Source organism: Cryptomeria japonica, chromosome 8, assembly GCF_030272615.1.
Source record: "Cryptomeria japonica chromosome 8, Sugi_1.0, whole genome shotgun sequence".
Taxonomy (NCBI): Eukaryota; Viridiplantae; Streptophyta; class Pinopsida; order Cupressales; family Cupressaceae; genus Cryptomeria; species Cryptomeria japonica.
In genome coordinates, this window is record NC_081412.1 from 233,494,149 (window position 1) to 233,504,307 (window position 10,159).

Genomic DNA, 10,159 nt, shown 5'->3' on the forward strand with positions numbered 1-10,159 from the left:
TGTAGGAAGGCTACGAGCCTTGATACTTAGACTTAATTATGTTTATTTTACTTATGGATGAAGTTGCAATATATAATGTCAAGTGGGGTAATGTTAGTATTAAAGTGTCATTTAACTTACAATCCTATGTATCGTTTATGGATCTCTATCACTCTTTAAAAGTGTCGTTGGATGCCTTGAGTAGAATAATTAAATATTTGTAATGTAGTTTCCACTAAAATTTTGATATTGGATATCATATGCATTCATGAAGAAAGGGAAGCATAATGGTGGCAATTACGAAACTAATTTAATCAAAATTATCAACTTGGGTGTGAGAATTGAGGAGTAGAATATCTTGAATTTTTTTGGTGGGTCCCATATGAGCTGGATGATGGTTTTGGATACCTACCTTGGGATATAAGTGATTATTGAGGAGTTACATTGAAAAATGTTATCTATCATTAATATAGAGGCTACTTTTGTTATTCTAGACCCATTCAGTGTTATATTTACTATTCTTTAAAGCGACTTTTAATTTTTAATGTTAGAGTTTTTATATTTTACCATGGTTTTACGATACATTATTTTGGGAAACCATTTGTGGTATTCCTATTCCATTTCTGTATAAATTGAAGAGACAAGATAGTAGTTTTATGATGAGATTTTTTATAGTTAAACATGTGCAATTAGAGTGGTATTAGAGTGAAGAGAGTGTTAGTATTAAAATCTATCTCATATTTGAAGATTAATATATACTTATCCTCTTTCCAGTATGCAGTTCTTTTTGCAACTATTTCTCTATGTAAATCATGTGTTGACATGGTTTGCTAAATTATTTCTCATTTATGATTTACACAATCACTTTAATAATATTGTGGTAAGCCTTATTTAGAAGAAATATATTTTATATTCACATACACTTGTAGAGGCTATATTTTATTAGTTTCACCTTGGTCCTCAACACATCTTCCACAAGAAGAGAAACAACATTGTAAGAATTAGTATTGTCAACATCATCAAGATGAATGAAATGGAAGGACATGGTATACATATAACAATTTATATCCATCAACCCAAATATTCAAATTTATTAGAATACAATTTTGAACCTCCATTTAGAGTTGATCTTTATTCTTTTATCAAATATAATATTAATCTTTTAGCAAAGCACAATCTCTTGATTGAATTGAACAAGGCCATTAAGATCTAATAATTGAGCTTTGTACTTAAAGTATTTGATTGACTTACCAAAAGTTATACTTGCATGACATGTTAGAAGTTATTCATCTAATTATGATTTGAATTAGAGGATAATAGTATTGACACATTAATTTGAGATTGGAAGGGTTTTATGATATTCTTGTAGATCTCATTGTAAATTTATTTTAGATTAAATCATTCCCTCTCAAAACCATTTTGAAAATATTACCATTCTCCACCACCTAATCATTAGAATCCCTCAATTTGTCAACAAGGTTATAGTGATGGTAGATGATATTTCAATTTTAATATGTTCGTTAAGGATTAACATTAGAGGTCACATGAACTTTTATCCATTTCAATCTTCACCATTTCTAGAACCATTAACAATATTTGTGACATTCAAGGTAATGTTTGATGATCTCTTTCATGAGTTACCTGTGGTTGGACATTGTAAATATTGGTTATTTAAGATAACTAATAGTGGGCACAATTAAACAAGAGAATATCACAACACAACTTGGTTTGAATTTACAACAAATGACTCAACATAATTATTGATTAGTATTTTTCTTAGCTCAATGTCCCTTTTATCTTTTAGCAAATAAATATTCAAGCCTTCTAACTTCTTTGACGATAGTATGAATTCTACAAATTTTGATACACCATCTACTATATTATTGATGTGAAGTTTTGAATCTTTGACTAGCATTGAATGCTTAATAAAGCATTCAAATACCTAGAATTATCCCTTGTACTTTGGCCTCATTATTCTATTAAATCCAACATACATAAAAAAATTTAATTAAATCTTTTTAGTTGCAAATAATAAACTTCACTCCTATCTCACATAGATTACCTATAGATGTGTTAATGTTTAAAATTTTCACCTTAATCTTTGTGACATTAAGTTAGAATCTAATTGCATGAGCTTGAATCTTGTTGAAGAATGCTACAATGACAGTAAGAAAAATGAATGAAGAAAATTAATAATTAGATCAAACCAATTTTCAAATAATAGGTCACCTTGATGCATGACTCAAAGAGATGGTATGTCTAATGATTATGCATTTAACTACCACTTAATGGATTAGTTAATTTAATTTATTTATGAAGTAAATCTAGTTTAACTATCAATCAATAAAAATTGGTTTACTCAATCTAATTATGAAGGAAAAAAAAAAGCCAATTTTTACTTGAGTTGGGAGGTCAAATTTTGAAATGCATAACTCTCAATTTGTTAATTTTTTTTAATTATTTGGAGGTTTGATCTAGCCTATATTGAAATATTTATATTTTAGATCATTTGGAGTAGATTTGAGGTAGTTATTATGAAATAAAGATGCCCAAAAATTAATTCCTATGATAGCAAAATAATGATTAAATTTATTTTTTTTATGGGGGGTTTATCAAAGGTACATTGATACACCTATAACCATTATTTGATGTCATTTGGAATTGTTTTGAGTAAGTTCTTATAATTTTAATTTTTTTATAAATTTAATCTTGCAAATCACATACACACACACATTATTTTTACATTTGTTTCGAGGGTAAAAATATTATTAATTTATTGTGTCAAAGTTTGGTCAATTGAGTTTGATAAAAAGGTATTTTATTGAAAGAGTTTTTTTTGCTTAGAAACTCTAGTTTCATGGCAAGGTTTATGCAAGAAGATATTGATGCAATACTAAAACAAAAATTGATAATATCATTCATATAATTAATTTAAATTTTATAAAAATTAGTAAAGAAGAAGAAGAGGAGGAAGAAAAATAGAAAAAGAGAAGGAGATACAAGTACATGAACATTAACTCCATGGAAGGAAGATTCAATCTTTCGTATGAATGCATTTAAAAGGCAAAAGTTATAGTTTCTATAAACTTTAGTAGCAAGTATGATTTCATCAACATGGAATAAAGCTCAAAATCTATAGATACAAATAAAGTACACCAAGTATAATTAAATATCAGGTAAGGATATTTGAAATTTTGAAAGGGAAGGAGAAGGAGAAGACGATACAAGTACTTGAAAATTAGCTCCATAGAAGAAATATACAATCTTTCATATGAATGCATTTAAAAGACAAAAGTTATTTTTTCTATAAACCCTAGTAGCAAGTATGATTTCATGAACATGGAATTAGCCAATAATTTATAGGTAAAAACAAAGTAGATAAAAATTAATCTAACATAGGTAAGGATATTTTGAAGATTTGAATTTTTGTAAATAAATATGTTTGGCATTTAAACTTTCATGTTTTGGGTACAAAGGTGTTGGATATTATTCTTAGTCTTATATAATATTTATCAAAATCTCTATTGTTTATCTACTTTTAAACAATGTTAAGAGACAAACCAAATTAGTAAAAAAATATTTACTATGGTTTGTAGTTGAATGGAACCTACACCAATTTTCAAATGCTATATCAAGAAGGTTAACTTTGTATTCTTGGCTTGTGATTGGTCTATTGAATTGCTAAAAATTCTATTAATATCTCCATTCATAACTATAACATTTTATAGTTTGTTTGATTTCTATAAATTGACATTTTTTTTTGGTCAATATTAGTTGCTTGTTAGGTTTTCATATCGTGTTTTAGTAAGATTTTTGATTGTATTATGGAATGCTTCATGGTCAAAGTTTACACTTATGTTTTGGTTTTCCTCTCATTATCTAACATTATTTAAAATGATTGTTTGAATAATAAATAATGAAGAAACTATGTAACTAGCTATTATTATGTTTGGATTGTCACCATTACCTTAAACCATTTGATTCTTAAAAAATATTTAACTAATTATTTATTGTTTTCTAATATATAAAAAATGATTCATTGTTTAACGAATATATATTATTTAGATCTACATTGCCTAATAGTGATGGGGATAATATGCTTATGACCTACTTGAGGAAATATTTTAATTGATAGGGTGTTATGCTTATGAATTGAGGTGGATTGCCCTTAATATTCTTCTCATTAACAATATCTTTTTTCTTTTATGGTGGCCAAACAAGCTCGTAAATGTTTAAAACAACTCGGAAAGACTTATTTACTGTTTAAAACCCTTCAAACCAGTCGAGAACGTTTGTGAACAACTCTAAAACCCTTGAGTTCTTTCTCTTCAATGGCGCCCAGGTTAGTATTCAAGCAATTCCAGCGCATGATGCCTTTCGCAACTTCCCTCACTTGTTCCAGATGCATGATCCACAACGTCAGAATGTTTTCCACCATACAAAACCCCCAAGACCAAGCGGAAAAACCTCCCGAGTTCGACTCTCAATCTGTCAAAAAAATACACACTCTTCTCACACAACATCACAGAAAAAGCTCCCCAACAACATCAGAAACAAAGGAAGAATACACCCACAATTTTTTGGATTCCAATCTGAGCTTTAATCTCTCGCAAATTCCTTTTGAAATTTCCCCTATATTGGTGGAGAAAGTGATTGAGAAATGCTGCAGCTCGAGGCAGGGGATTCCTTTTAAAGAGGCCCTCGCATTCTTCAATTGGGCAGGACGACAGGAGGGGTATTTGCATAGCCCTCAGGCCTACAACGAAATGCTGGATTTGTTAGGTGAGTTATAACTTTGATATTTCCAGGGAATTTTTTTTTCTTGTTGATTTTTTAAGAATTCCATCGTGCAATCATTTTTCCTGTAGCATTGGGACTTGCAGGTCCATGTGGCCAATAGATTTGGAAATAAAGGAAATACCTGCAAATCAAGTCGGTCATAAATCAATTGAAATCTTTCCCTAAAGTTGACCATAATCACTCTATATCGCCAAAGTGTTCAGTCCTTCATCCTGCGAATCATACTTTGTATTGTGGGCGTGGCAAAGCAGACATATAGATGTCAGATTAGGGTAGGGAGGTACACTTTTGCAGTGTCAGTTTTTTTTTCTCACCTTTATTTTAGTGTGTGTTTTTTTTTTCAATAACTGAGTGCTTAGTTTCCCTGCTTCGGTCGGCTGGACCGTTTCAACTATGAATTTTTTTACTCACCTTAATCATTTAATTTCTAGAGTCCTTTCTGTTGAGTAAGATTAAAAAATTAGATAAATAGTCATGTGATTATACCTTATTTAGATTCTTTGAGTCTAGATCTCTCCTTAGGTTAGGTAAGGTTAAGAAATTTGATATTGTCTTGTGATTTTTTAATTCCCAAAATTTCAAGTTCAACTCCTTGAACCCTTAATTTGTTAGTAAATGTTATGAAACTTCATACTGCTGTATAATCAGTTTTATTAGCAATGTTTGGAATCTAAATTTTCAAATCTTGTTTTGTGAGAGAAAGCTAGAAATTTCATGGTAAGGGTTATAGTCTTCCCCAGTTAGCAAATTGAGAAAACCCTTATTTTGTTGGATATGGTTACCAAAGTTTTAAGTCTAGCTCTTAGACCCCACATCTGCCAGGGAAGGTTTGTGAATCTAACTTAATCTCCCTTCAATGTTATCTAAGGTTACAGAACTTGGCATTCACATGTGATAACTTTTATTACTTATTTTTGAGTCAAATTTCTAGGGGCCCCTTTTTGGTTAGATAAGCTTAGAAATTTGATTCTTCTGTGATTATTGTTGTTATTTACATTTTCAGTTTGCACCTTTCTTTTTGTTAGTAAGGTTAAGAAATTTGGTACCACAGTGTGAACTGTCACCATTTTAATCACTACTGATATTTGCAGTCAGAACTGAAAGAACCCTCTCTTTGTCAGGTAAGGTTAAGCAATTTGATCTTGCATGGAATTTGATGAATGAGATGAAGGCGGCAAATGTTTTGATTACAGTTAAGACGTTTTCAATTTTGGTTAGAAGATATGTTAGGGCTGGGATGGCTAGCGAAGCTATCAATGCATTTAATCGTATGGAGGACTATGGGTTTAACCCTGATTCAGTTGCATTTGCAATCGTTCTTGGTGAGCTCTGTAAAAAAAAACATGTTGAGGAAGCCCAAGGATTTTTTGAAGGTTTAAGGAATAGTTTTAAGTCTGATATTGTCATTTACACCACCCTTGTTTATGGGTGGTGCAGGGATAACAATATCTCTCAGGCGATGAAGGTTTTTGGGGACATGAAGGAAGAGGGAATTCAACCTAATGTTGTTACATACAATATTCTTATTGAGGGTTTCTGTAGGGCTAGAAATTTGAACAAGGCTTGGGATCTTTTGAGGGAAATGATTGGCTGTGGGTGCTCCCCAGATATTGTGACCTTCAATGCTTTGCTTCGTGCACATGTGAAAGCAAATGAGAGAGAGAAGGCATTAGAGGTTTGTAAACGGATGAAGAGACATGGGATTCAGCCTGATGTTCTTACTTACAATTTTCTGATTATGAGCCACTGTAGTGATAAAAAATTAGATGCTGCTCTTAAGATTTTGAATCAGATGGTTAGCAAAGGTGTTGTGCCAAATTCATCAACGTTTAACCTTCTCTTCAAGCACGTTTGCAAGATGAATGATGTCAATAGCGCTCACAAACTGTTTACTAGGATGAAGGAATTGAAATGTTCTCCAAATACAGCTACCTACAATGCTTTGATGCGGATGTTTTCTAAGATGAAATCAACAGATATGGTGTTGGAAATTCGGAGAGAAATGAAACAGAATGCATGTGAGGCTAATGTTGATACTTACAGAGTTCTGATTGGCACATTTTGCCAGTTTGGTCACTGGAATCAAGCATATAAGCATTTTAAGGAAATGACAGAAGAAAAATGCATACAACCATCTTTGGAAATTTATAAGATGGTTTTAGATGTGCTGCGGAAAGCAGGTCAGATACAGAAGCATGAAGAGTTAGTAGACAAGATGCATGCCAAAGGGTTCTTCAAACGCTCTTTGTGAGCTATGTTGGGAGAAGAGAAATCTAAATTTGCTGATCAAATAACTAGTGGAAAGGACTATTTAACATGGCTCAATTTTCTTGTAAGTTTTCTGCAGTTAGCAAATACTCATTTTTTATAGAAGTTTTCTAGCTTGCCTTTGTCTAGAGTTTTGACAATACACTTACATGTTTCTTACACCAGGTATTAACTAAAAAGTCAGTGAACTGCCTCCAATTTGCCATCGCTGGTTCTGGACAGATTTGCAAGATCCTTATCTCTGCCATTGACATTTTTGTAGGCATTCCATAACTGTTCTGCATGGACTGATTCAAGAGTTTGAAGAAAAATGAAAAGGCGCCCTTGCTTGCTGATTGAAATTCACAGCTTTTGTTCTATATATAGTACAGGTAATTCTGGCTTCCATTGTAATTTATCTTTCTTTGCTCTGTAAAAAGATTACCAGTTGTTTTTCAATTGAAACATCTTGTTTGATTCTAGCTTGTGCATTCAGCAAAGATCTTTTTGTCATACTGTGAATTTTGCTACATTTCTGAGATTAGGATGGGCCTGCCGAAATTCAAAAGCAGTCTCCTGTGATGGACCTGGCCAAGTCTGTCTCACTGTTAAAGAAAAAGTAAAGGTAAAGTTAGTTTATCAGGTGACTGCCAAGCAAGACACTGATTTGGTGTATCAGTGGTGTCCTCTTAGGCAAGCATTCCACTAGGGGATTCTATTTTCCATTTGCCTTGTGTTGTTTTGAGACGTACCCTATTCCTCAGGCTCTGTATTCATACAAGTTACCCTTTTGGGCAAGAATGCTTTGAAATGAAGATTAAATTTATGGAATGAAGGTAGTTATTTGGATGTGCTGCCTAAAAAGCTAGAACATTAATACAAGCAGAGTATTAGCTTTCTACATTATGGGGATCAAATTTGCACACTCATTGGGGTGGTATGGCATACACTTTTTTGTATTGCTGCATTTGGCAATTAAGTCGATTCTTACCTTTCTTTAATAATCAATGGGGTAGCAATGCCTAATGGGATTTACATTGAATCTTAGCAGTCCTGAGGCTATAATTTTGCATCTTCATGATGACAAACAGATTTACAAGGTTACAATCTGTAGGCGTGCAAAAATAAAACGTACACTCTGTGTAATTGCACGCACTTGCAAGTGTGCTAGCTTTGGGAATCGTCTGTATAAGTTTGTATCCTTCTTGATCTGCATTATGTGGATATAAACCTCTAACAAATGAACTCTGACCTTGTATGTATATATTTTAGTTTTATCACTCTTTTACTTATCCTTTTTTGGAATTGCATGCTAGTTTTTTCGAGGATTATGGAGCTCTTTGTTACTTCATGGCTACACGTACTCTAGTTATGAGACTTAATAAAGGCTTTGTTTGTTTTGCCTATGCACTTGCTGTATCTAAATGAGTAGCAGGGCAAAAGTTGCTCCAAGCCATTGAGGTGGGTGTTTAGTTACTTTCATGTTTGATTATATTTTAATGCATTGAATTGCATGCATCTATTCCTCTAAAATGAATATGCATTTGATAATTTTTTCATTGTTTGATGTATTGGAAAGCAAAAATTAGAAGAACGTTTTTGATAAAATAAACTAAAAGTATGGTTTTATTTCTTTTTTTATTACATAAGAATAAAATCCCTTTTTACATAAATCTAGGCTAATTAAATAGATCTATACTATAGGCACTTAATTGTTTTTAAATCATAATTCATCTTTTTCTTAAGTCCTAATGTCCATTTCAGCATGATTTAATAAAATCCCCCGTCAATAACTACCTCACAACCCTCTCCCAAAACTAATTTTTTTATCAAACAAATTCACTTATTCTTCGTCCTCCATCTCTAAAACCTTCTAACTAATATTATCTTGGCCATCCATTTACCTTTCAATCTCTATTGTTTATCTTTGTTTTTGAAAACCTACAAATCTGCCAACTGTAGCCATTTTGATAAGCAATCTTAACCCCATGTTCCCATGTGGCTGCTTAAGTGCAATTTCTGCTTAAAATTAAGCAGCTAAAGTGTTCCCATGCAAATTTTTAATTAAAAGGAAAGGATAAATTGGAATATTTTCCTATTTAAGTGGAGCAGCAGCTGCTTAAAACTTAAAAATAAACTTTGAAAAAAAGGAGGGGCTGGAAATAAGCAGCAACTGCTTATTGAGAAGATTGACATGTGGCTCTCCAAAAGAATTTCCCTTTTTTATTTGTTTCTAATTTTTTTCCAGAATTTATGTGACCAATTAGCATTAGAGATTTTCTTTTAATAATGTAATTTGAGATGATTGCTTATTTTATAAGCAGCCAAATTTGACATTCATGGGGCCACTAGCTCCACAAATTGATGCAAAAAAATGGAGCAGCCGCTGGTAGCCAAACTAAGCTAAGCAGCCACAATGGAAACCTGCCCTAAGTTCCTAATGTTACGCTGCTAGAACAAAGTACCATCATTTCATCCACTTGGTGAGTAAATCCATTTTATACGAGTGCAACAGGAATTGTCAATTGTGTTTCAGTACCCATATTTTGGTTTGTTTGATTCCTTGCTCAATCAGAGGTTGCATTTAGTATATATTTAAGGTTATAATGGTTTTACTGAGATCTTTTATTTTGTATATATTTTATGTTGGCATTTTTGGCATATGTGGTTGGATGGCCTTGCCCCTATTAATTTTTGCTTTAAGTGTTTTTGTGTGTAGTTCAAGGTTTTTTATGTATTTTTCGAGAATCTTGGACAAAACTTTTGAGGGGAGCGATCTTTGGGGAGCAATGTTTTTGGTTTTAGCATGACACATTTAGTCTTTTGTGGTTTTGAAGTCAAAAAGTTCAAAAAATAAAAAAATGTATATTTTGTTGTAAAGCTACAAATTTTGATGGCTAAAATCATACCTAGTGGCATTTTCAATGAAAATGGATTTTATGTAGGGATACTTGCAATCCCTTGTAATTAATAATATTAGATTGAGATAATTACAAAGTTAACTAATTGCATGATGGAGAGGCAAAATTGATTGATTCAAAGTGAGTAGAGTGAGCGGTAGTTGGGAGGTGGAAATGAAGATATGATTAGCATTAAATAATAAAAATTATCTAATTGAGTGCATAAGATGAGA

The 10,159-nt window shown here is 32.1% G+C and overlaps 1 protein-coding gene across 7 annotated transcripts; it reads left to right on the plus strand.

Moving 5' to 3' along the window:
- Positions 1 to 4,178: 4,178 nt before the first annotated feature.
- Positions 4,179 to 9,936, plus strand: LOC131077696 (pentatricopeptide repeat-containing protein At1g20300, mitochondrial). Of its 7 annotated transcripts, none has more exons than XM_059209926.1 (4): positions 4,179 to 4,761; positions 5,901 to 7,111; positions 7,213 to 7,418; positions 9,351 to 9,936. In XM_059209926.1, exons 1-2 carry the CDS (start codon positions 4,311 to 4,313, stop codon positions 7,028 to 7,030), a joined length of 1,581 nt encoding a protein of 526 aa, XP_059065909.1. In that variant the 5' UTR covers positions 4,179 to 4,310; the 3' UTR covers positions 7,031 to 7,111; positions 7,213 to 7,418; positions 9,351 to 9,936. The 7 variants fall into 7 exon arrangements, with proteins under 7 accessions (XP_059065909.1, XP_059065908.1, XP_059065907.1 ...); XM_059209925.1 differs by lacking the exon at positions 9,351 to 9,936 and adding an exon at positions 7,510 to 8,306; XM_059209924.1 differs by lacking the exon at positions 9,351 to 9,936 and adding an exon at positions 7,572 to 8,306.
- Positions 9,937 to 10,159: the final 223 nt, after the last annotated feature.